Genomic DNA, 27,303 nt, shown 5'->3' on the forward strand with positions numbered 1-27,303 from the left:
CAGCACCGATGCCAAACACCTACTAAGTGAGTGAGTGCAACCTAGTCATTCACTTCACGTACTTTAGCCCACAATCACATAAAATGATCTTAATCAATATAAATGCACATGAACTCAACCCATACAACCCACATGGTTGATTTTATATTAATGTCAATAATTACAATAAATAAATAAAAACCATATGAGACCCACAAAGGACTCAAATGATAACCCATATCAATTGTTAGGATGTGTGGGCTCACATGCATTAATTAAACATGGGCTTGATATCCCCCCTCAATCAAACAATAGTGCCTCACCATGTGCTTCGGACTTCTCAAATTAATCCTCAACAATATTTTATCAAAATGCCCTTTAAAATATTAAAAACATTAGTTTTGACTTCAAATATATATTTTGAAATTAATAAAAATATTTTCATTTTAAACACTAAATATAATTTTATCATCTTAAATTTTTATTTTATTTTTCCCTGAGATTGGGAGAGTACAATACTGCAATTGTATTTGCAACTCTTCTCAAATTGAGAGTTAACCCTTTTTTTATTTTTACCCGTCTTAATGCAGGGCAGTAAAAGCTTATCGGCTTATCCCTTCAAAAAGCATAAACGATGATACTTTTGTCCTTATAACATGCAAAGAAGGTGCCAAAAAGGTAAAACAGATTTTTGAAAAGCTTTATTTATTTATTTTTTGAATATTGCATACACCAGGTTAAAGGGGTGAAGACAGGGCAAGATGCACGTGAGGTCTAATGAACTTAGTACCTTACTACGGAGAGAGCCCATATTTGGAGGGATGCCAAATGACCATCAAATAAAATGGGTGGGGTTACTAAGGAAAGAGATTGAGTTAGCACCTAAATAGTTATTTTACCAAAACACCCTCGTTAATAAAAAGATTAATCTTGCCTCTAACATGTTTGAAGATTTATAAAAGTAATCCTATTTGTGTTTTTTAAGCAAGATGTTATCCTATTTATAAATAATTTGAAAGTCCAAATTTTATTTTATTTACTTTTAATTTATTTAATTTTCTTTGCTACCTTAAATTTTATGGGAAAAAATCAATATAAGAAGGCCTTTTTGTCCATATAAGGATCCAGTTTTGGGTTCTAGGTTCCAGTTAGAATACAGGTGTCAATGGACTGACTAGGTTCGAGTTAAAACCAATATAAATTAAAATCAATTTGAACAGATTGAATGGTCTAAACATTGAATCAGGTCCAAAATGATCCAAAAGTATTCATTGAACATCTATACTATAATGGAGTCCTAAAAAAAGGGTAAATTTGACTTTTAAAATAAGAGATGGATAAAGTTAACAAGCAAGCATGAGGAGACATCTTGGCATTTGACCAAAACCCCAAGGGGCGTATATATAATTTACCCTTTAATATTGGTTTAGGGGTGGGAACAGGGTAGGTTCACGTGAGGCTCACTGCAATTCTGCAGGGTTGGTCCCACTTCTCCTCCCTTTTGGAGTGACCATCTCAACTACCAGTACCAGGCCAACTGAGCCTACAATTCCTTTTCCCTTTGTGGAAATTAGGGCCTCAGGGGTAGGTGATGGTGATCAGTTCTAGCTCTAGTCCGGCTATGAATCCTGGGCCGTGTCCGGGCTTATAATATCAGCCTGGCCCAGAATGGCCTGGCCTGGCCCATGTGAAAACTGATAAGAAAACCCTGTTTTTTTAGGTTTTTAATTGCTTTTTAAAATTTTAAAAACTTTTTTTAGTGCGGAAAAGAACGATCCCGATCTTGCGGGTTGGTCAGTAGTCAGTATTGAATAAAGCGCTCCCTGGTACCGTGGCTGAGCATTAGAGTGGGACCCATTGCTCAAAAGTCACGGTACAAAAAGTTCCGTGTTCAATACGCAATTGTTAACCCCGTGTGCTTAGCATTGCTCGGAGACGAAACAAAAAGCAAGCAAAATCGGAAAAGCGAAGTGAGTGACGCATAACGCATTCTCTCTCATACTGCACTCAGCACTCGTCTCATATGACCCCCCCCGAGTCGATACGTTTACTTCGTAGCAATCTCGTCCTCACGCTTGCTATAAATACTCTCCCCTTCCATTTTTCCGCCACATCCGCTCTCTCTTCTCCATCTCCGATTCTTCATCCCAAGGCTGCAAATTAAAAGCCGAATTTTTCTTTGAAAGCTGAATTGAGAGTTGTTTAGATTTGCTGGTTTTTTTATCACGTAAGGGCTCAGATCTCGCCTCTCCAACAAGCATATCTGATTCTTCAAAGGCGGACTTTTAGCTCCTCGCTTACTCTGCTTCCGTCTCTTGCATCTCCGATTTTTCCGACTTCAGATCCTTCCGGTACGACCGCTACTTTCTGTTCTCTTTCTTTTCGCAGATATTTTGATGAGGTTTATTTTATTTTATTTTTTTATTTTTTTTGTTATTCGGAGGTGAATATTTAGGCTGTGACAGTGTTGTTATTAGCTAGATTTAGGGAATTAAATTAATCAAGTTTTAGATCTGTAAATAGTTGGATTGTGTTTCTTCTTCGAGTTAGTTTTAATTGCTCGAATCAGAGTTTGCCAATTTCAGTAAATTGCGTGTTTCCTTAGCCCGATCGACCAGATCGTACTGGTAACTACGTAGCATCTGTGTCTGCTTTCGTTGTTCTTCTTTTTTTTCTTTTTTTCTTTGGCTTATTCTTTCCGTTATTAATCCGCAATTCAAAACGAGATATCAAGTCCCTGTTTTCTGATGTTTATTGCTGGAAGTTGTGGATCTTTTGGTATTTCAGATCTGTAATAGCGAATTCTATCTATGATCTAATGAATCAACTGCTGATGGCCTGAACTCTTATCTTGAAGTTCAGTGAAAGTTTGGATCTTGGCTACGCAGCCAAGATTCGATTGTCCATCGGTTCTTTCTTTAGGAAATTTTCCCTAGGTTTGTGAATTAACTAAATATGACGTCTAAGATCTGTACGTGTTCAATAAAGGGGGCTTTAATTAAAGTTGCAAAAGCATGTTTCTTATGATTTTGTTAAAAGGAAGAAGTCTTGGAGTGGGGTTGGGATCTGTACATGTGCAATAAGGGGGCTTTCTGATGATTTCTTAAAGAAAAAGGTCTTGATGTCAACTCTACAACCTTAGTTAGTATTTGCTTTTATTTTTAAATCTATTTATCTTGAAATGCTCTCTATCAAAAATGCAGGGTTGTCTTCGTTATTTCAGTCATGTGGAGGTTCAAGCAGTTTATGCCAAAAGAACATGCTGGGCTGGAAGGCCGCACTATTGATGTTGGCAACATCAAGGTTCATATCCGCAATGTGATTGCAGAAGGCGGGTTCTCTTGTGTTTATCTTGCACGTGATGCTGTTCATACATCTAAGCAGTATGCTTTGAAGCACATGATATGCAATGATGGAGAATCTCTGGAGCTGGTGACCAAAGAGATCTCAGTGATGAAAATGCTTAGGGGACATCCAAATGTTGTCGCACTTCTTGCTCATACTATTTTGGATATGGGGCGGACAAAAGAAGCACTTCTTGTTATGGAAATTTGTGAGAAGTCTCTGGTTAACGTGCTGGAGAGCAGAGGAGTTGGATATTTTGAGGAGAATCAGATTCTTTCCATTTTCAGAGATGTGTGCAATGCAGTGTTTGCAATGCACTGCCTAACCCCTCCAATTGCACACAGGTAACCATCTTACTTGCTTGGATCTGTTCTTCCGACATCAAATTTTAATTTCCTCTAATCATAAATTTTGCTGGTCTCCCTTCTTGGTGTTGATAGTATTGATCTACCTTTCTATCTGATGGAAATTCAGGTATTCCATTACATAGGGAATTTTCATTCATTATTTCATTTACTGTAGTATGCACTAGCTCCACATTCCCTCCTTTTTGGGCTGGGTGGACACTTGGGGGTAAGGGGGTTGGTAGTTAGATGGTCATTTGAAGTATTTGATAATATATGGATATTAATTCTGTGCTAGATAGAGTTTGTATTGCCTGAAGCTGGTGGCAGAAACATCTGATTTCCATTGCCTAACAGTAGCATTATTTGTTCAACCTTCATGGATTCTCTAATTACTAATAGTTATGGTGGAATGTGATTTTATTGGTTACATATTCTATATTTAAGTAATTCATATAAAACATAATTTATTTTCTGATCTTTTCTTCAGAACATTACATTTCTTTTACAACTTCCATTTGTGTATTCATGTAGGGGTCTAACTTAAAAAGCTAGGTTTGTTTGCTAAAATATCATTAGATAAAAAGGGGGAAACTTACTTAAGTAAAGGCTGAAATGATATTTTATACAAAGATACTTTAATCTTTCTTGAGGAATTTCTGTGCATTTCGATTGTTTAACTACTGTCTACTGATCTTGCATAAGATAGATACTATAGATACTTATATTTTAATAGATAAATAGATGGATTTGACATAATGGGAAATTCCTTAAAATAGTAATTACAAGGGCTGTTTTATGCCTCTTTTAATGGAGATACACTGGGAAGAAGTTTCAGCTATTTCAGTTATGTCATATATGATAACTATATTTGAATTTTTAAGTAAATAGCTTTAAGGTTCATCCACATGTACTTGATTTCATGTTATGCGAAGTGAAGCTTAAGAGAATAGTTGAGTAATAAACTGAAAGGTTTTTTGCATGCAATAAGTTTCTATTTCTATCATTTTGTCATTTCTGACAAGGAAGAGGTGAAGAGCCTGTGATATTTCTTTAATCTGTTTTTACCAATAAATACATTATGATTTCTGATGTGTTTATCCTCCCTTCTTCAGAGACTTAAAAGCTGAGAATCTTCTTTTGGGATCTGATGGAATATGGAAGTTGTGTGATTTCGGCAGCACTTCAACCAATCACAAGCGCTTTGAAAGGCCTGAAGAAATGGGTATTGAGGAAGACAATATAAGAAAACACACAACATCTGCCTATAGAGCCCCTGAGGTTGAATGAAGATCAATCCTGTAGCCTGTAATGTAATACTATGGTGATAAAAATCTACAACTGACATGCTTTCCTTTTCGCTTTATATCAGATGTGGGATCTGTATCGGAAGGATCTTATAAATGAGAAAGTGGACATTTGGGTAAGTCAAACTACCTCATTTTGGTGGAAAATATATTTGTTAACAATTGGGAATTTGTGATTATCCTTTGAACTTGACATCTTTAGACATAATTGAGAGCTGAAGCTATTTTGTCTTTCTGCAGGCTCTTGGCTGCCTCCTTTACCGGATCTGCTACTTCAAATCTGCATTTGATGGTGACTCAAAGCTGCAAATCTTAAATGGAAACTACCGCATCCCAGATTTACCAAAATATAGTTCATCCATCACGGGCTTGATCAAAGACATGCTTCAGGCTTCTCCAGATGCCAGACCAGACATCACGCAGGCAAGGGCTTTGCTTGATTGCCCATTCTCCATGAATCTAGGTTAGTTCTAGATTGTTTGTGTCCATGGTAGTCTTAGGTTAATGTATAGATTATTTTCTGCTTACTGAAGCCAAGCTTTTTCCCTGGTGGCAGGTGTGGTTTCGTGTTAATGAACAGCTACCTCCAGAGTTGCAGAAATCATTGCCAGACAGATCACCTGACATGCACCAAGCAACTGTCAATATGCATGATGATGGTAAGAACATATCTTCAGATATCCTCTAAGCATTAAATGCTGATAGAGTATGATATAAATTGCTCTTAGTTCATATTATCTGATATGTAATTGTGTTGTTAGTAGGTATGTCAAATCCTACAAACAGGGCTCATCCAATGCCTCATAGGAGTCCACCCCCTCCTCCAGCCAGAGAACAAGTTCAAAATGTATCATCACCATCTCTCACTTCCAAGGCAAGTGGGCCTCCTTTAGGTGCATTTTGGTCCACCCAGCATGCAAAAGGTTTACATGTCTCAGAGGACAAGGGCGAGCCCATTTTCGATGAAGAACCAAGTAGTCAAAGGAAATCCCTTCATGATCGATGGAGTCCAGAGAAACTTTGCCATCCTGGGAATGTTAGCCCTCCAAAAGAGCAGAACATTGGGACCCGTTCTTTCAGAAAGAGTGTACATGTAAACCCCCCTAAGAGTTTTGATGATGTCCACTCCAAGGACTTTGAGATAAGATTTTTCTCAGAAGATGCAAACCATGGATCTGAAAAATCGAAAACATCAAAATCTGAAAATGCAATTACTTTCCAGAATGAAACATTCAACAATTTTGTTGCTGAATTTGATACCAATAAACTTGACTTTGGAAATGGTAGTAATAGCAATAACAAGAAATCAGCAAAAGAAGAAGCATTTGAGGCTGAAGTGGATAGACTGAAAGAGCAATTGAAACAAGCTAACACAGAGAAAGCTGAAATAACATCCAAATATGAAAAGCTTTCTGCCATTTGTCGTTCTCAACGACTGGAGATTCAGGAATTAAAGCAAGCTCTAGCTGCTAGAACACCATCACCAAACAAGGACTATTCAAAAACAACCTCTGGAAGTCAGCAGTCTACAACTCCGGTACAGCTTTTATAAATTTGCTTTCTTCTGCTTGGCTTTTATTTCTCAGTCATCATCATAATTATTTTTATTTTTATTTTCCTTTCTATGCACTGCTCATGGTTGGTGTATTTTTACCTTTACGCAGCAAAGGGAGAAGATAGAAGGGACAGTGTGGGAACTCCAACAAGGGCTATTTGCCAATAGTTCCCCAAGTCCAGATTCAAAACCATGGAATGCATTCTCTGATGATACCAAGCCACAGCCTTCCTTGAAGAACAACACTCCCAGATCAGTTCGGACAACAAATGGACGCCAGAAGAAACAGGCTCCTGATGAAAGTCATGGTCTTGAAACATGGGGTTTTGGGTCAGATAATTTCACGGCGGTCCCGTCCAGCACTCAGGTAACACAGACCTCTAGCCAAGTTCATAGTTCTGAACGAATTGGAGATTCAAGGAGTGTAGAAAGGAAGAAGGCTTCTCAGCCTGCTGGATGGGCTGGTTTCTGATTCCAAATATTTAAAGAAAAAGCCAGAGTAAATCATTACTTTATTGCAAAGCTTTTCATTGATGTTATCCAGATTGTTTTCTTTTCCATACTAGTTATTTTGGTTTAAAAGCGAGAGGGGGTAAAGAAGAATGAAAAAAATGCAATGTATGGGCTATTGTTTTATGTTTTTTTTTTTTTTTTGTTATCCTTGCCCTTTAGAATTTAGATGTTGGAAAGCGTAAAAGAATGAAACAATACAAATGACCTCTGAAATCTCAGAGTCATCAGTAGGCAACAGATGTACAGTTATTGTATGCATCAATATATTTAGGGTAAAAATAAATACTTTGGTCTATAAACAACAGCAATAAAAACTCTTCCCCAAGCCCATATTACCATCTGTTTGTGCTGTCGGACTGGACCATGACCATCATTGTCTTTTAATTGCCTGGAAAGATTGCACATATTTTGCTTCTATCAAGCTGAAGTACGATTCAAACAGCCAAAATTGAAGCCTATTTTGATGGTTTGCTCCCTGGAGCATCAATTAAGTGTACCTTTCACATTTTTCTGTTGTCTGTGGTAGTAGTACACTCGTGTCAATAAATTCTTGTGATTAATGCCCATTGGCTGTTTGAGACTTCTCCCAGGTCTTCAATACCCCAGGACGCAGCCGATGAGGCAAACTTGGCACTTTGGCAGTGGTATGTTGGAGAATGGAGACACTATCAATTTAATTATGGGCATGCGGCTTTGACCCCCCAAGAGCGGGGTGCAATATGCTTAGTCGGGATCTATGGAATGTGGGTTAATTATAGATTTATAGGTATTGTATTTGTGTTAATTATAGGTAAATACCACTATTTACATTTCAATCCTGTTGTTTGGTAGAGGACATGCGTTATGTTGGAGACATTGCCATGCCAACTCAATCAGGACATTGAGATCCACATTATGTCTCTAGTAACTTAATCGTATGCTTTCTTTGAATCAGTGAACACCCTATGCAAATCCCTCTCTAAATCTTTCTATTAATTGTCAGATGGCTTAACTAGCCATTGAGATTCTGCACCTAAAATGGGAATATATCAATATCATCTTAAAAAAACATTCCAAAGTGTTTTGTGACCATTTTAACTCAAAAACGTTCACAAACCAAACAAGCTTTCAACCATTAGAGTCAACTGACAAACTTAGTTTTAGACATGGTTTTTAAGTTCTGACAAAATTAAAAAATAAAAAAATAAAAAAAAGAAAAATGGTCAAAACTTTTCGAACGGTTTGAACAGTTAACTGGCCGGTTCAGTGATTTATTGGTTAAAATCAACGGCTTTGGAGAAAAAAATGATTTTGGGAAAACGGAAATGGTCAGACGATCGATTCTTGGTTTTTCTGGTCCGGTCTGATTTTGAAAATCGTGGTTTTAAATTCTTCAACCCACATCGAAAGGTAGAAGTGCTGAGCAATCAGAGCTTATCTGCACTCCACATAGGATGCAAGACTGCAAGTGTCCTTTCAATGAGTCGCTTAAATACACATAAGCCTCATTCAACCAGGGAAAAAGAAATTTCGGCTTTAATATAATGCTGGGTAAGGTGCTTCAGACGTCCTTTGAAGGAGTGAATTTTTTCGAGCAATTATTGCCACTAATTCCCAGCAATAAACGATTTATACGCAATCGCCTTTTAACGAATGGATCTATTGCTGAACTGTACGAGGGACCTAAACCAGATAAGTATAAGTATTGTGCACGGTGCACTTTGATATGCCTGCTTGGTATGAATTTCCCTACTGTATTTATGCATATACAAACTTTTCCATCATATCGCGACATTTCACTAAAGTTGTCCGACATATGTCAGTATCAAGACTCGCCAACATGAAAATGGGTTGTAATGTAAAAATTATAATATTTCAGTCGTCAGTCCAAATAACTAAAAAAAACAACAGTTTTCCTATTATATCGACAGGCATGTCGACTAAGCGTACAAGAAAGAGAATAAGGTTTTACATCGAACAGAAAAAAGAGAAAAAAAAAACCACATGCTAGCTGCAATCATTCATAATTTTATATACATGCTTGAAAAAATGAAGAAGAAGGGAAAGATTCGAAAGAAAAAGACAACGTGCTTACAAACAAATGAAGAATCATAGTACGCCCATTCAAGCTTATAAGAAGTAACAAGAGGAAGAAGGGTTTCATAGAAGGGGTTTTCAGTTTTCTGTGTACAATTTTATTTACCTAGAGGTTGGAACGAGGCTTGGTTTTGAATCAGCAAGACTTGGAGGCTAAATCGTGGAGCAACCGAGCAACTGAGCAACAACCAACCAAAATTTTGAGGATTTGAAGCTTTTCATCTCAGGCTTCTCATCCATTCTCGAATCTCAGGTAAGAGCAAACCCTCTTCCAGTTCCAGATTTTTTAGGAAAAAAATTTGAGGTGGAAGTTATGAATTTCCGCTAGAAGGCTGGAACTTGAAACTGATCTTCTTTTTCATGCCTTCAAGTTCTGGCTTTCACAATTGTGAAGAACTGGAGGTTGAAGTATTTTGTAGAGCTCCAAAGCATCTCAGCTTTAATCCCTCCCTCTTTCGAAAATTATGTCATGTTAATTTGTTAAGTAGCTTAAAAGTTTTGGTATTATGTGTGATGGTCTATGAAATGTCCATAGACCATCACAACAAACATATTATTTTGTTATAGATGTTCTACCTAGACGAAGGTAAATCATAATATTGTAGACCTTCAAAAAAGATACCAAACAAATGAAATATTAATATAATAATATAATATATTAGTATATTATATTAATATAATATGGTATACTAATATACATTATCCCATTAATATATATTGTATTATATTATATTATATTATATTTAATATATATTACTCCATTAATAATTTATATTTAATATTTCAAAAAATAATTAACAAAAAATAAAAAAGAATAAATTAATTACTTTATAATATAAAACATAAAATATTTTTCAAGTAATAAAATATTAACTACTTAGTATTTTTAAAATATTTATTAAAAAACAGAAAACGTTTATTAAATTTTATAGTAAATCATAATTTATTATAAATTTAATATAAAAATTCTGAATAAATTTATTAAATTTTATACTAAATCACAATTTATTATAAATTTATTATTAAAAATCAGAATAAATTCATTAAGTTTTATAAGAAATCAGAATTTTTTAGAATCTTAATACTAAAAAAAGGAGAATTAGTTTATTAAATTTATAATGAAATATAATGTATTATAACTTTAATATTTAAAAACATCAAAATAAATGCATTTTTATTTACTATTGTGAAATAAATATATTAGTATATTAGTATATTAGTATATTATTATTTATGATAAATCAGAATTAACAATAAGAAAAAAATCAGATAACCTTGTAAAAACATCATAAGGCATAATAAATCAGTAAATCATCATTTACTAATTTGTTATTGATCTTAGTTTCTAAGCTTTATATAATGGTTGGAAATAAGATAATAATCTAGAAATATGTATTAATGCTTCTTTTATCATTTTACAAAATATCATTGTGTATTTCCACATATTTCATAATATTTTCACAATGTCTCTAATTTTTATAATATTTCCCCTCGACATTTCCGACATATGTCCTATATTTTGGTAAGCAACATTTCCATCGACATCAACACTTTAGACCTTACTACATACAATATCAACTTTTTTGAACCTTGAATGGCACTGTCTTCCACGAATGGTTCTATGGCTCTTCAAATTTGAATTGGGTTAGAAACTTGGGCCACATAGGTCTGAGACCAGATATATAAACCATGATGGTTTGAGCTCAGCACCATGGGCTAGCCCAAAGATTTCATGCTCAGGCTAAACTTGACCCGATTTCTATTAAACGCATATGGTAGCACAAAAGGATATCAGGATTCAGGAATAACCAGCGCGACCAGAGATTGCTGCTGTGGACAGAAGGCCTTTAAGTCAAGTCACCATTGAAGCTCATCTGCATACCTGCTTTATACCACCTATGATTTGCCTCTTGCCACTAAAAGGTTTTTTTCAGTTTTTGAATCCACCGAAATGCTATTTACGAATTTGAGGATTTCTATATATGCTTAAATGTTAGAACCCCTACCCCTCGTAGTGTATCATCAACCTGTGAAATACTGGAATGAACGAGAGAGAGAGAGAGAGAGAGAGAGAGAGAGTATTGCCATTAGGAAAAACTAATGAAAACAATGAATGATGTAGCTGCATGCATGAATTTCCCAAGAGCCTTCTTAGTAATCTGTCTTCATCAGTCTTTCCATATATTCACTTACGACTTAAGATCATTCCCCATGAATTCACCAACCACCACGACCAATGCTCGTCATCAAAGCACTAAAAGCTAAAAGAAGTCATTTCAGCCATCTATTATTGTCTGATCCAAAATCATTACAAGTGATTTGCTGTAGTTCCAGAAGATACCTAGCAACACTTTTCTCATTACAAAGCATATGAATAAAAGAGTACAACTTTTGTATATTATTGTTTTTGGCCGCAACTGAATGCAACTATTATATACACCAAAGTTACATGATCTTTTGGGATTTATGTTCTCAGAATGTCGAAGTTTCTCAGGAAGAACAAGAAAGCATGCACACACCAGGCCGATAGGCCCATGCAGGGGGTAAACGTGCATATTTCTCCATCCCTGGCTGTTCATCATATGGTCGCTCCATGACTTTGAGCAGCCTCTTAACCTCTTCATAGTCACCTTGTTCAGCTGCATCTATGGCACTTTGACACAAGTAGTTCCGTAGAATGAATTTTGGGTTGATAGAGTTCATTGCAACCTTCCTTTGATCATCCGGAATGCCACTAGCAACAAGCTTCAGGTGGAATAGAAGAGATCATGTGAGATCAAATTTCTAAAGATCAGAATAGAATTTCCCTTGTGTAGAATCAATGGCATCATAGCTCATTAAATTGATAAATTATTATTGATCTTTTAATCATGCGGGAAATAGAATTGACATTAAAAAAAGTATCAAACTAGGGATGAAATTACCCAAAAGCCTTCAAAAAACTTTTTTCAAAGAAATTGCATCCATGCTGTAGATGTAGGTGTTAGTTATAATACTAATTAATTACAACATTTTAACGTAATTCACTAGCAATTTCTCCTAATGCAATCAGCAATCAGCAATCAACCATAGTTCATCATATTGACAGAGAAAAAAAAAGGAAAAGGAAAACACATTTCACAGATGAAGCTTTCCTGTAAAATATCTAGCTAAGAGCATGACATATATACAAGACAAAAGTAAATCCTCAACCTCTGAAACAAGGGGAGGAGATGAAGTAAATAAATAAGCATGTAGTATCCATGTTTCCCAGATACAGGAAGGACAATATCAGATATAGAATTTACGCTAAAAAATCAAGTGCTTGACACCAGATGACACTCTGGACAAGTATCCAGGCAAAATAGTGTACTAATAAGAATATGCACATAAAGTAACAGCGAGACAACATCAGAGTAGCATCATTATACCTCTTCTATATAGGTCTGTACCCAGCTTATCCATGCCTCCTTGCGCTCCTTGCTTATATCCAGTAAAACAGGCTTAAGTGGAACAAGCAGTTCATCTTTTGAGATGCTAGGGTCTGCCTTAACATTTGAAAGCAACCGGAAGAAATTTGTGTAGTCAACTTTATCAACTGCCATGTTGTTGAGAAGTTTACTTATCAATTGTTTGTTGTATTTTGGCAAACCAAGTTTTCGGGTCATAATAGATTGGTACTCATCCATAAATTTAGTCCCATATCTGTTAAAAGTGAAGGACATAGACCATTTCAGTAATCAACAAACTAATTTCTGATGCATTCCTAAATGAAAGAATCAAAATTTCCAAATATACCTCTCCATAGCATAGTTCGCCTCTTCATCACTGATCAACTTTGCAGCTGATAGAGTTGCAGAAAACTGTGCAATATTCCATAAGCCAATATCTGGTTGATTTGCAAAGCAGTACCTTCTCCCTGGCAAGTCTGTGGTATTTGGAGTGTAACTTGGATCAAAAGCATCCAAAAATCCAAAGGGGCCATAATCAATGGAAAGACCCAAAACACTCATATTGTCAGTGTTAAGCACACCATGAGTGAATCCAACCCCCTGCCAGCTTGCAACCAAGTAAGCAGTCCGCTCAGCAACCTCAACTGCCCAGGCTGGTTAAATGAAAGCATAAGAGACAAGTTATTTCAGATCCTTAAGTAAACTAATTTCTCCACAACGTCCATGCATTTATGGGCAATTTGCACATGCAAAGGGGAAAAGGAATGTGTCAAAATAAAAAGAAAAAAACTGTCCAGGGTCTAGCCATTGTAGACATGCATCATATATATGCCAAAAAGCCTTTTATTCAAGCATAAAAGAAGTGTATTATCACAAGAAAAAAGGGCTACTTGATCGCCCTGGTCTAGAAATGAACTGGTGAAATGGTCTTGTCAACTATCTAACCAATGGACATGTTTCGACATAACTTTTGAAGTCAAGAAATGCATTAGATGGAACAATTACAAACTCAGGCAAATCCCAAAACATGTATAACAGCTATTGCATATAGCAATTAATTCTATAATTTCCTGAAATAACCCTAAAGTAGACAAATAGACAAGCTGTAAAAGAAAACCACCTGCATATTTGTTAGCTGTCAAATCTACAACTGAGGAGCCCTCCCCACCCGTCTTGAAAGACAAGCTCTCGCCCTTGTTTATCTTCTCAATATTAGGAAAGTGATGCCGGATGGTGTAGCCTGCCAAAGCTTTTACAATATCAATATCTTCTTTGCCTCTAGATGCATGTATTTGGAATGAACCAAAGCGAAGAAAAGATTGAGCAACTCTGCAAACAATTGCACCAGGTTCCTCCTTTGGATTTCCACTGCATGAGAATATATATTTAGCATTAACTAAATGGAACAAGCTTATCTTACAGTCAAAAAAAAGCAAAGATGATACAAATATTATAGTAGGAAATATGATCCCCAGAAAATGAAAAATGATAATGTATAAACATGCAAGATGCAATGGTTGATTCTTTGGCATCTCAATTATTTCTGTAAATCCCCCATTCAACTATTGTGATTTTTTTCTTTTGAATGATGTCAATCAAAAAAAGTATTTTATATTAATAAAATAGGATATGGACATTAACCAAGAAATTAAAGTCAACTCAAAGCTGTAGAAGCTTTACAAAAATGGAATTGGGGACTTCTTGATCAACGCTATGGAAGAGAGAATTATGTTTATAATCTTTCTCCTTCAACTCTCACTTTGCAATGTTGTTCAACTCCCCTGGAATCAATCTCAGAACAGTGTTCATCAACCTAAAAGCATTCTGATCTCATTTAGCAAAGATGTGAAGGTCTGTACCAAGCCCTTAACCCATATGGTAGCATCAGTAAAGTCTCCTCAAAAGTTCATGAGAATTTATGAAAACCACAGAATTTCTCAAATAAAATACATGACAGGATGTAGAAAAGATATTACAGAAATAGAATTACAAACAAGTAGCATTTGATCATTTAGATTCTGCCAGACATACTCATAAAACATATCCCGGGTGACATATTTGCCTGTTGTAACAAGACAAAGTGCACGGGTTGTTGGGATTCCTAGGCTGTTCATTGCTTCGCTGCAGAGGAACTCCCTGATGCTACTTCGCAGAACTGCAAGGCCATCTGCAAACCGGCTGTAAGGAGTCTTACCAGCACCTTTAAGCTGCAATTCCCACCTCTCATGTCTAGAATTCAGAAGCTCCCCAAGAGTTATTGCACGACCATCACCCAACTGACCAGCCCACATGCCAAATTGATGTCCTCCATAGCATTGAGCATAGGGCATCCTGTAAGATTAAATTGATAATGAATAATAGAATTTGAGCTATGAATAATTACCGCTACCCCTAGATGCCTTACCTATACCAAAAAAAAAAAGTATGATTATGAATTATAAAAGTTCAGAATACTAACCCTCCCACCAAAGGGGATGCCCCTGAAAATATGAGTGAGAAGTCCGGCCTTTCAAATCTGAAACCCACACATAAGTCACTGTTAGCCCCATAGTTAACAATGTTCCAGGCAAAATAAAAATAAAAAAATAAAAAAATAAACTAAACTTATCCACTGAATAATTAACGTAAGAAATAGTTTAGGAGGGCTACTGAATTGCCATTAACATTCAGGATCCATAGAATTGCTAAAGCTAGGAACTGCAAACCTGATTTTTCTAGGGTGGAAAAATGGAACAAACTGAGAAGGCCACTTTCAGCAGTTTTGGAGACTTCCACCCCAACCGGGGAGGATATGTTTAATTGAATCATCTAATTTTCATAATTGAAATTGTCAGAGAATAAAACTTATTCAGGGACCTCACCCAACAGCTTAAGCTTTTTGATAATAACAGTTCCTTGACATGGTCCCAAGCCTATTTGACCAAGTGGTCTAGTGTTCAACCCTCATTGCCCCCATCATGGTTTTCAAGGTGCCAAGGCAAGACTAGGTGATAGCCACCTAGGTGGGCACCTAAGCATCACCTAGGTGATGGATTTTTTTAAGTAAAAAAAATATATCCTAGTTGTATTTCCCAGGGTTTCATAACCATATTTCCTTAATAAAATTATCCATTATTTTCATAAGTATACTTCATGTTAAAGTATAGAAAATCAACATATTTCAACATAATCATGAGAAGAAAAAGAAGAGAGCAAAGAAAATTCAAAAAATATAGGGGCTGAACCCCTATTTCTATTATAGGAAAGGAAGAAAAGAAGATGTGGACAAAGAAAATTTGTTGATTAAACAACATTTTAAGTTCTTCCTTGCTTATCAGTTCAGGTTTTGAAGACTTTGAGGGTACAATACAGAATTTAGTAATACTTCTATTCATGGGGGCCCCAAGCCTCAGTTGGGGAGACAAGAAAGTCTGTCTCCTCCTTTGTAATTAATATTTCTGATTGATTAATGAAATGTGTTATTGATCAAAAAATAAAAAAGTAATGAAAAGAAATTAGTATATAAACACACAACGAATATTTTAGTTTAATGTCTATTTTATAATTATGACCTCAAAAAATTAAAAACATAAGAGTATTTTATAACACACTGTACAAAACTGCTTGTCTATTAGGTGAAGTGAACCTCCAAGGATGCCTTATCACCTAGGCATCGCCTTGACAACTATGGCCCCCATTATAATTAATTAAATTTCAGAATAAGGTATGGGTGGGCCTCTGCTTGCCCATGCTTCAAGCCCAATGGACATTTGCATGAGGGGGCATGTTAGAAAATAAAAACCTATTCAGGGACCTCATCTAACAGCTTAAACTTTTAGGTTGTTTGGTTCTTTGATTAGGTGAGGTCCCTGAATAGGTTTTATTCTCTAACAGAAATAAATGGAAATCACAGACATTCCAGTAGATGATAAAATGACATTCATTTGTAAGTAATAAATTTTATTTCAAAATAAAACTCTAGTTGGTTCTAGAGTTTCAGGTAATCCAGATAAGTAGGGAAACTCAATTACTTTAACCAGCAACAGGGAGATCAGGGCTCCTCTTAGGTTGAATCTTAAGAGGCAGCAACAACACAAGGCCAGAAGCAAGAGAAGAGATGCTTACTCCTTGGGATCCAAATCGAGTAACTCAGCAACTGACTTTGACCATGCAACAAGCTTAGGGTCGTCTACTTCAGCTGAAGGAGACACCTTTGTGTAGCAAGCATGTAATACCTGGAAACCAAAACAAATAGAAAATGCTTCAGCAACATGTATACATAAATAAATTAACTTACAATATATCTTTTTATTGACTGGTTCACATGTACCCGGGCTGACATTTAGCAAATATAAAGAAAGCCAATCGACAGAAATAAAGAGAAGGTCAGTTGTTTATTGACAAGTTCACATATCACATGTCTCCAAGCTGACTGTGTACAGATATACAGAAAGGCTATCATCAGAAAATAAAGAGTAGGCGAATCAAAGTCCAGACCAACAAACTACTGCCAGCTATGATCACATCAAAATAAGCAACTACATAAAATAGTAGAAAAAAAAAAAAAAAAAACTGTAAGAACTGCAAGCTCCCCAAGATCAATCATGAGTAGCAAATGGGATCATTCTATCAATTGGGCTAGTTTACTTTCTACAATAGATTTCAATACAGAGCCCCATTGGCAATAGACTTGGAGAAAAAATCTGACAGAATTCTACACTATCTTAAGGTTTTGAGGCACAAAAAAAAAAAAGTGTATGCTTCTCTTAAGGCCCTATTTTTTATGATTCAATTATGGAGCTTGTGCCCCAAAGAAATAAGCCAATAACTATCAGATGTAATTTAAAAAAAAAGAAAGAAAGATACATCATATGGTTCCTACCCTAACCTTAAACTTAATATTAACCAAATCCAAGTTGTGCGCTTTTTTTTATCATCCATGTGAAGAAAAGGGTTTTGTGAGGATCTTTCAAGTGAAGAAGAAAGACGAGATAACCAAGCAATTGCCAGGCATATGATCCTATGATTTCAACAAGGGTTGTATTAGCACTTGTATGGGCTGAGAGCCAAAGACTGGCCAGATCCTGGGGCTTTAGGAACATATTGGTGGAGGGGGATTCTAAGGTGGTGGTGAACTGGCTGAGTGTAAGCAAGGGTTCATGGCAATATAGAAACATCTTGAGGGAGACAAAATACCTGGCTAGGGAATTGGTAACTAACTATTCCTAGGCTCTAAAACTGGTAAATTGTTTAGCTGATACAATGGACAAATAAGGGGTGCACAAGTATCAATTTTTCTGGGCACAATTGTAAGAAAATCACTTGAATAAAAACAGGTAAGTGTTAGGTAGAAGATCATAAACAAGGGGTGAACAGGAGTGATTGGCACTTATTGCTTATATATAGACATAGAACATGCTTTTCTCACAATTATTAAAGTTAAACTACTAATAATCAAAAATAAATTACCAGGCATGTGATTTTCTTCTTCTTTTCCCTTTTTCCTTGTTTTTCAGGTGGGAGGGGTGAGATTTACCAGAAGAAAAATTGCAAAATAACCATTTCCTTTACTTTTAAATATTTGGGATTTTCTTTTGGTTTCTTCATTCTTCTTCATCTTCTTCAATCTCTTTTTTTTATCAATAACAGAAACTTTTATTAATAAAGGAGAAGGAAGAAAATATAACAGGAGGGGGGGTAAAAACTCTTACCCCACCCTAAAAGAAAAAGAAAAACATCATATTACAACACAGCCCAAAAGAAACTAGCTCTTCCCACCCCTTGTTTAGCTAAAAAGTCTGTGAAAGAATTGGCACTCCTCTTTGACCACTGAAACTGAATTTGCATGTCCTGAGTAAGCTGGTAGATTTTCTTTTTTCATTTGAGAATTTCCACAAACTAACATCTTCCTTTTGCAGCCAGTTAATAGTCAATCTAGAGTCACCCTCCACCAGCAACTTCCTAATATTCAGCTGTTTGGCTCTTTTTATTCCTTCTAATACTGCTGAAATTTCAGCTCTCAAAGAATCCCCCCAATGATGTGGACGCCGGCAGCAACAGTAGTAATTTAGTGCAGCAGCAGCAGTAATTTAGTGTTCTCAGCAGCAGCAATTTAGTGTTCTCATCCTATCTTATCTATTCAGTATTCTTGCCTTATCTGCTTTCAGTAGTAGGGGTTAGTAGGAGTCTTATCTATTCAGTGTTCTTATCTTATCAGTAGTATAGATTGGTAAGGAGTCTTATCTTATCATATCAGTTCAGTAGGATAGATTAGTAGGGAGTCTTCCTAATTAGCAAGGAGTCTTCCTAAAAGTAGGACTCTTATCTCTTGTAATCTCCTATTTAAGGAGCTGATATTATTCAATAAAGGCGTCAAAAATCTCAGTCAAGAAAGAGAGTAAGGAGAGTTGGTGATCTCTTGAACTAATCACCATTAAGGCCAAGAAAAGGGAGGAACAAGGGAAAACAGGAGGTTTTCCCCGTGGACCGACCCGTGAAGAGATCCTATTCGCGGGCCCACAACACCCAATCTATAGGTCCTGAAAACATGGCCATAACTTGACCTTCGTCCCTGAACACTCCACCTATACCTGAAGGGCCTGGATTTCCTTCGCTGCTGCCATCAAAGTTCAATTTAGTGAACCCCAAAGTTGGAGGAGACCAAGTTGGAACAGGGGAATTAATCAACCGAGCGGACCAGGCAACTTCTTTCCAATTTCTAATGATATCTCCTGCTGAGAAACCTTCAAATAGCTTCATAGACTTGACCCAATGAATCACCCTAACATGGATTAAGCCAACGATGGCTTCTTTGTTCTTTTCTTTTTCATGGAAAGTACATTGGTTCCTTTCCTCCCGTATTGTCCAGCATACAGCTGCTCTTACACATCTCCACAAGATTTTACCTCTCTTTTTTAAACCCCTCACTGAAGAAGAAATAAACAAACTTTGCACACTTAGAGGGGTGGGCCACCTGCAACCAAAGAGAGAGAAAAACCAACACCGGATTTCTAAAACAAAATGACAGAAGACTAATAAGTGATAACAGCTCTCACCATCCTTCTTACATAAGATGCACCAGTGCGGGGATAAACACCAATTTGGCATTTTCTTTTGGAGTATATCACAAGTGTTACACTTACCTTAAGATAGCTTCCCAACAAAAAGCACCTACTCTGGGGGGAATTGGTCTACCCCAAACTTCCGGAACTGGGAAAGGAGAATCAAGAGCTGATTGGGAATGGGTTAATTCCTTGAGAAAAAAAAAAGAGCAAGTAAAGATACCCGAAAGAGTAGAAGCCCAAATCCTACAATCCATTCTAGAGGGATCAACAACCACCTCCTTCAGAATCTTAAGCAAATTAGAAATGGAATCCAATTCAGAATCTCTAAGAGCCCTTCGAAAGCCCAAGTTCCAAACAGGGGCAGAATTAGAAAAGGTAAGGAAGGTAGCTACAGGCTCATTTTTAAACCTTGAAAGAGAGAACAAAGAGGGAAATTGCTCTTTCAAAGGTGTGTCACCCACCTAGATATGTTCCCAAAATCTTACAGAGTTACCGGAGCAAAGGTCATACCTGATAAAAGGAAGGAAGGAAGGAAGAATAGCATGAATAGACTTCCAAGAAGAAGCTCTTGTGGCCCTAGATGAAACACCTGTGTCCCAGCCATCTGCATCTTGCCCATGTATAATTACGATAATTTTAGCCCACAGGTTATCCCTTTCCTTTGTCAGTCTCCATAGCCATTTCCCCAACGAAGCTTCATTCTTCTTCTACAAGTTACCTAAGCCAAGACCACCATCCTCTTTAGCTCTAGTGACAAGATCCCACCTAACTCTATGATCCCTTTTCTCCTCCCCAAGTTCCCATAGGAAATCTCTCATAAGTTTCTCCAGCACCCTACATACTCCCTCAGAAATTTTAAACACAGGCAGAAAGTAGATAGGGAGGTTCGCCAAAGTAGCTTTAATCAAGGCTATCCTACCACCCAAAGATATGTAGTTTTTCTTCTATGAAGCAAGCCTACTTGTGAACTTCTCCATCATCAGATTCCAAAAGCCACTTTTGCGAGGATTATCCCCTAAAGGAAGCCCCAAATACTTCATTGGCCGCTGGGCAATCTCGCATCCCAATACTTGGGCCCTTTCTTCCACCTCTCCAACACTCATTAATGCCAATCACACAACTCTTATCAAGGTTGACTTTGAGGTTGGTCACTTTTTCAAACACATTAATCACTCGTTTTAAGTTTCTAACCCACCTAATTTCATCCCCTCCACAAAACAGAATTGTGTCATCCGCAAACTTTAAATGAGTGACTGGAACCCAATCCCTCCCAATTCTCCAGCCACTTACCAAACCTCTAGAATCTACCCTCTTAATGATCCTCCCCAAAACTTCAGCAATCAAGGTAAATAGAAAAGGGGAAAGGGGGTCCCCTTGCCTAATACCACTAGTAGCTGGAAAATGGTCTACCACACTACCATTCACTAGAATGGAATAGTGGCAAGTCCTAATAACCCTTTTATCCACTTACACCACCTTTGCCCAAATCCAAAAAACCCCAGGACTTCCTCTTCTTCAATCTTGTGAATATCAGATTGGGGTTAGGGTTCCTTCGCTCACTTTTCATTTGTCATCCTTTCTTTCCTTCCTTCTGTCTATGCAACAGAAATTTAAACATGAAAAAAAAAACGATATTTTTTAGGAATTTTCTTGGTCTTCCTTTTCCCTTATTCCTTATTTATTTATTTTTCACTTCCTTCAATCTACCAAAAATATTTTAACAAAATAAAATGTATACACTGCTTCTCTGTTAGGCTGCATTGTTTCTATGTAGAAGGAACTAATAACTTCAATTTCATCACAAAGGGGCAGACTTATATCTGAAATATTTTCAAACAAATATTTTCTATCCCATTTAGGTTGAAACAAAGGAGACAGGACAAAACTAGTAATTTTTATGGAAAATTTTCACCAAGTAGCCACAATGTGAGGAGAACTTCTGTTGGGCCTCTACCCATAAGAGTACAAGTAGTAAACAAAAAACATGCTGAACTAAGTACATGTTCATCGCTACAAATATTTTGGCTGCCAATTGTTTGCTCATTTATTTGGTTGTTACTAGATAAATTGATGAGTGGTCATTTGGCTACTTGGTTATTCATTTATTAGTAAAATTTATATTTTCCGTTTTTATCCATTTTATTTATGTTTATTTGTTTACTCAATTAAAAACTGCATGCCCATAAGGATGATTACCCTCAGACTTGGGGGTTATTCCTAATGCTCTAGGAACGTGAAATGCCTCACACCATGCCTTAACATTTAATAAATAACAATGAAACTGAAGCGATCACAGGCTAATAGGGTGCTCAAATACCTAACAAATGATGGGCAGTTCGGCAGCAGATGAAATGGATTTTATGGCATAAATAGACTGTCAATTCAAAATGAAGATGAGATTTTAGAATTGGTTCTACGACTGGTTTAGACAGCATTCCAAAATTTGGACTAAAGCAGAAAGAAATAAAGCTAGAAATAGGTTATAGGTAGGAGAAAGAGAGGTTGTCATCTTGGCAACGGAGAATGAGAGGTATTATGTTGTAAGCAAACCTTATCAGGAAGAAAGAAGCATTCTACTAATAACTATGTTTGTGGAAACAAAATATGGCAAACAGAATGATAAAGGGCAGAATAAGAGAGATAAAGAACAGAAAATATGTTTACAGGGATATTCTCCCAAGAACAAGATAAATGTGTATCCGTTTCCATTAAATCTTGCTTTTCCATTACAACTCAATTCAAATAAAAGAAAAAATAAACTTGCCCATCCATTTGAGTTAGCAACATGAGTCCCTTTTGGTACTCCCAATCTGCCCAAAAAGAAGAGATTTCCATTAGTTTATACCAAAGGTAATTTTATAAAGGCAACAAGTCATTACTATACATATCCAACCTTTGGACAACTATCAATTATTGAATCATAAGACCATGGGACCCAGCATGGAGATATGGAGTGTGTATATCACCTTTCACTCTTAGAGGTATCATCTGTTTGTCAGTTGCAATCATTAGGCTTTTCAAAGGAACCATGATCTATACTAAAATTAGCTTAATTGTTGCATATCTATAGAGCTACCAAACATTCCCCCAACTATTGTGGGCCCATGTTCCCAAAGAAGAGACCATCTAATTGGTTTACCTCCCTTGAAATATGTAGTATTCATTTCTTCCAAAATTCCCAAAATGATGACCATGGTAACCTCCCTCTGGAGCATCCTGCTAGTCTGCTACTAGAGACCAATCTCACTAGTCAACCAAGCTTTCTGGAGTTACATTCATGTCTGAATGCCCAAAGGAGGCAAAAGGCAATACCAACAACAGATGATACTCCTCAATGAACCCAGTAAGGATGGGCAACTGAAGAATGAAAAGAAAACCAAAAATTTCAACACCAATCCCTCCAAATGCATGTCAAACAATGCCAAAATAATCGAGAGAGAGGATTCTGTCAGGTTCTAACAATAAAATAACCCATCTCCCTCTAAAGATGTTCATGTAACTATTCCATTCCTTCAAAAATCTTCTCTTTTTGAAGAAGGTAAAGTATATGTTTCATTAAAACAAAAGACCTGTACAATGAGATGCTGTACCGGTATGTTCCCTTAGGCCTCCCAAAAAAAAAACCCTCAAAAATGAAGAGTATCGCTTTTTAAATACAGTATGTATGGATAACCAACTTCTAAGATCCTCTACTACCTTGTTTATCATCCTGATTATGGTGATGCTTTCTTTTCAAAAATCCCCAAAATTTAATAGAGTAACCTCCCTCTCAATACACAAAACCCTGCAATGCACAAAAAGACAGCCTATAGATTCGCCACACAACAAGCACACTCATGAAGAAAGGTAACTATAGAACATAAATAACTATTTCTGATAATGACTATATATGGGTACAAGTACAACCTTGAACTTCCAAATACCCATCCTGAGGAACACTTGTGGCCTTGGAGAAGATATTCACCTAGAACTGACAAGCACCCTAATATGTTTGCACCTAGAGGGGGGAGAAAAGAGGTAAACCCCCTAGCCATTAGCATGAAGGGATGGGAAATCCATTATATGGATGGTCAAACCCTACAGGAAGGTTGGGCAAATTTTCAAAAATTTCCTTCACTTCCGTCTGAGAATCATATTCCCTAATTTAGAAAACTGCATTTTCAATGTTCGTTCTTATAACCAAACCGGACCAAATCCGAAACCAAGTTTAGGGAGAGGTATACCTGATACGGAATCCACGCAAAAGTTCCTCCCAATGCAGGTGTTCACGCCCAAAGAGAGTATTAATTCCTCCCTCCACTAAGATGACACAGCTTAAGATGAGACAGGATCAACAAGTGGTTCTTCACCAAGAACCTTTGATTCTTCAGCAAGAATCGAATGGAATAGTGAGCACAGCTTCAGAATTGTTTCGTCCAACAAGAAACAATATCAAGATCAAATTTTGATCACTTTCAAGAGATGGAGATCGAACAGGGTGGGGCGGCAAGAACAGTAGAGAGAACTGGAAGCAAAAATAGTCAAACTGTGTAACCCTTTTTAGGCCTACCCTGCTATTTATGTATAACCCTTAAAGAGATTATCTCCTAATCTAATTAGGAGTTTCTTGATCCAAATCTTTATTTGGATCTGAACTCTTTAAGAAGGATAATCCATTATCTTATCTACAGATCAAAATCAGCTACTCCTAATCAAATTAGAAGTTTCCTGATCCAAATCTCTATTTGGATCTAGACTCTTTAAGTGGATAAGGGTTATCCTCTTATCCTCATCTGCTGATTCATACCCAGATTCACCCTTAATTAATTAATCCAATTAACCTATTTCAAAATGGGCTTTAGGCCCATTAAACTTTCAGGCTCACTTCCTTTAATGCTGGCTAGCTTAGCTCTCTTTGTATGGCGTGGGACCCTATCATTAATCTACACATCAGCCACATGAGTTCAGTCCAGCCTAAATTACAAGGCCTGGCCAAATTCACTGTAGGACACAGTGAACCCCCGAGTCCATCACCATGGGCTCTTAATGGGCCCAACATTTACACCAAATGGTCCTTAGGTCCAGTCATCTTATGAAGACCCAAGGACTGTGGGCATATGCATGATTAGCCCATCAGGTATAACCCCCAATGGTCTTACACTTAACCCCTCAGCTTTTAATGATTCAATGATGCCCGATAAGAGAGAACCTCTCCCTCGGTTGCAAAGTACAGTGTTGCACTCTCTACTCACATGGATCCCGTGAATTAAAACATTTTTCAAACAATTTGAAATCATAATATATATATATATATATATATATATATATATATATATTATGATTTCAAATTGTTTGGAAATATATATATACATATATATATATATATGTGTGTGTGTATATATATATATATATGTGTATATCTCTATATAAATATATTTTGCAAAAAACAAATTTCAAACACATTTGAAATCCACTACCAGCAGTTTAGGTTTCCATCAGAGAGAGTGCATTCCTCGATCATTCACTTTGTCTGACAAAGGGGTTGATCATGTCATTATGATCACCTACTCAGGTGAATTCTCGGACTGTCCCAACATGCTCAGGTTTTGACCCCCTCTAAGGATCTCACTGATTGGCATATCAAAGACAACCCAATCCAACACCTAGTGCAGTACCATAATCGAGTCTAGGGGTCAAGTGTAACATTCAAGTTCTGTCCATCTATCTCTAAGGTCCAGGGCAATACTGGAATTTAGTCTGGTTTAGGGTTTTAAGAAAACCCACACTACATGTACCTCAGGTTTCACCCTGTCAGTTGAGACAAGCCACCCCAACCAATTTGGCAGTACATCAGTATCAGCCTTGGCAGGATAAATCTCCTCAGATCTATCTAACGGCCGTGAAGATTCTAAAATAACACGAGTCTCATAAGCGACCAGTTTAAGGGCATTACACAGAAACATACCAAATCACATGAATCAATTATGCACTTTATTCATTTACAATAAATAGCAATAAGTACATCAATCTGATTGGAGCTAAGGGCATACACTATCTAACATAGCAAAAGGACTTGCCAACCATAGTTACCACTTCTGGAACAGCCCAATGAAAACTAAAATTGAAAATAGACCCCTTGGCCATTAGCAAAGGGATTTGATCAAGTCAAGCAACACATAGCAATTATTGCCCCAAATATTTGTGAAAAAGTGTTATATGTTAGGACAGATGGCATATGATCCACAACTCATGGCATTCAATATCTTCAGCAGATTTACCAGCAACTTCTTTGCACTTTGATGAATCTTAATTTTTTTGGTCTGCATCCAATAGTGGTGAGGATCAGATGAAATCACTCTCATTGCATGGCCCAAAAGAAAACATATTTATTGGTCATTAGCCCAAAAACAATAAGACTTTACCATCATAAAGATATCCCGGTTATGGAGACCATAAATAATAGACACGGTAAGGTTCTTGTGGAATGTTCAGTGCTTATGTTCCCAGAAAATCATCACTCAACCAACAGGCGGGTTTTAAATACAAGTCAGTGCTAAGAACTTCACAGAGCTTACACACTTAGATAGCTGGCATCTTAATATCAGAATGGTCTCGATACCATATACATGTTGCCTGAAATATTTGTATGTCAAATATAGTTGAACGCCTAACATTTAGAAGACCCAAAATCCTAAAGTTCATACAGAAAAAAAAAAATGTTCTCAAGTTACAAGCACAAATATAGTTAGCTCACTAAGAAACACTTGAATCACCAATTCACCATCGCAATTAATATCAACCTCACATTGGAATGAATTATATGTAATTCACCCGTCGAATTGTTTCTTCCAGAATCAAACAAACAAGAAGCCAAAAAGAAAACGAAATGAAATTTAAAGAGAAAACTTCACCTCTCGTGGAATTGTATCAGTCCTCGGATCTCCAGGCAACTCCCGTACAAATGAATGGTCCCAATTCAGGTCTTCAAGCCTCAAACCAACCCTATCATCGTTCCCTAACCTCTGGTTCTTAAGATTATCTGTCATTGACTCCAGAGACAAGGTCCCTTCTCTTGCAGAAGAATCCATTGAAGCAGCACCTGAGAAAAGCCGTCCTCCAACCTCGCACGCGACGGTGGATCTCAGGCGGCCAGCCGAGGAGAAGAGTGATTTTCGGCCAGTGACCAGAAAAATCGTGAATTGCCGGCAAAAGGTGGTCGGAGGAAGAATACGGGAGGACGATTTCGGAAAGTAAAACAAGATAGGTCGCAACACAGTGGGAAAGGAGAGACGAGTAGAAGGAAGAGGCATCGATAAATGGGCGAGCATTTCTTTAATTCTTTTCTTTCTTAGAAAAAAAAAAACCCTCCCTCTCTCTCTCTCTCTCTGACTCTCTCTCTCTAGTACTTGATTGGCAGTGTCTCACACTTTTTATCGGTCAAAACGGATAAGTCTCCGAGCGAGAGCGTGTGAAATAAGGAGTCGATGTATCTTGATTGGTTCAGTATCACGAGTAGAACCGTAGGCAATACGAAATGGAACCGTTTAGCGACAGAAACCCCCTGTACTATCGCCGTGAGACAAAAATCCCTTTTCCCGTTAATTCGGCTAAGGGAAGGGGTCACTTGATGAAAATACCCTTCGCACAAAACAATTAACATTTTCGAAATGACGAAAGTAGACACCCACCTCTTATTCAATGTTTTCGAATAGATTTCACTTTTGACCTAAA

General features: G+C 36.9%; 2 protein-coding genes and 1 long non-coding RNA gene across 4 annotated transcripts; 2 read left to right on the forward strand and 1 right to left on the reverse strand.

The window, feature by feature from the left end:
- The first annotated feature begins 1,951 nt into the window (after nt 1-1,951).
- On the forward strand, nt 1,952-7,342 carry LOC148872705 (uncharacterized). 2 transcript variants are annotated; one of them, XM_088968991.1, is made up of 8 exons: nt 1,952-2,330; nt 3,183-3,668; nt 4,784-4,949; nt 5,041-5,091; nt 5,216-5,398; nt 5,532-5,634; nt 5,737-6,512; nt 6,640-7,342. In XM_088968991.1, the coding sequence occupies exons 2-8, from the start codon at nt 3,205-3,207 to the stop codon at nt 7,000-7,002; spliced, it is 2,106 nt and encodes a 701-aa protein (XP_088825117.1). In that variant the 5' UTR covers nt 1,952-2,330; nt 3,183-3,204; the 3' UTR covers nt 7,003-7,342. The 2 variants fall into 2 exon arrangements, with proteins under 2 accessions (XP_088825117.1, XP_088825118.1); XM_088968992.1 differs by having other exon boundaries at nt 5,740-6,512.
- A 1,842-nt stretch (nt 7,343-9,184) lies between these two features.
- Nucleotides 9,185-11,987, forward strand: LOC148872706 (uncharacterized). The gene is made up of 2 exons (XR_016107080.1): nt 9,185-9,372; nt 10,899-11,987. It is a non-coding gene; the product is annotated as an uncharacterized LOC148872706 (long non-coding RNA).
- On the reverse strand, nt 11,382-27,051 carry LOC148872707 (uncharacterized). The gene is made up of 8 exons (XM_088968993.1): nt 26,484-27,051; nt 16,655-16,764; nt 15,009-15,065; nt 14,582-14,881; nt 13,671-13,918; nt 12,897-13,203; nt 12,530-12,803; nt 11,382-11,864 (listed from the first exon to the last, which is right to left on the reverse strand). The coding sequence occupies exons 1-8, from the start codon at nt 26,898-26,900 to the stop codon at nt 11,610-11,612; spliced, it is 1,968 nt and encodes a 655-aa protein (XP_088825119.1). The 5' UTR covers nt 26,901-27,051; the 3' UTR covers nt 11,382-11,609.
- Nucleotides 27,052-27,303: the final 252 nt, after the last annotated feature.

The sequence above is a fragment of the Nelumbo lutea genome, chromosome 2, assembly GCF_056320005.1.
Source record: "Nelumbo lutea isolate HS-2025 chromosome 2, American lotus-T2T, whole genome shotgun sequence".
Classification (NCBI taxonomy): Eukaryota; Viridiplantae; Streptophyta; class Magnoliopsida; order Proteales; family Nelumbonaceae; genus Nelumbo; species Nelumbo lutea.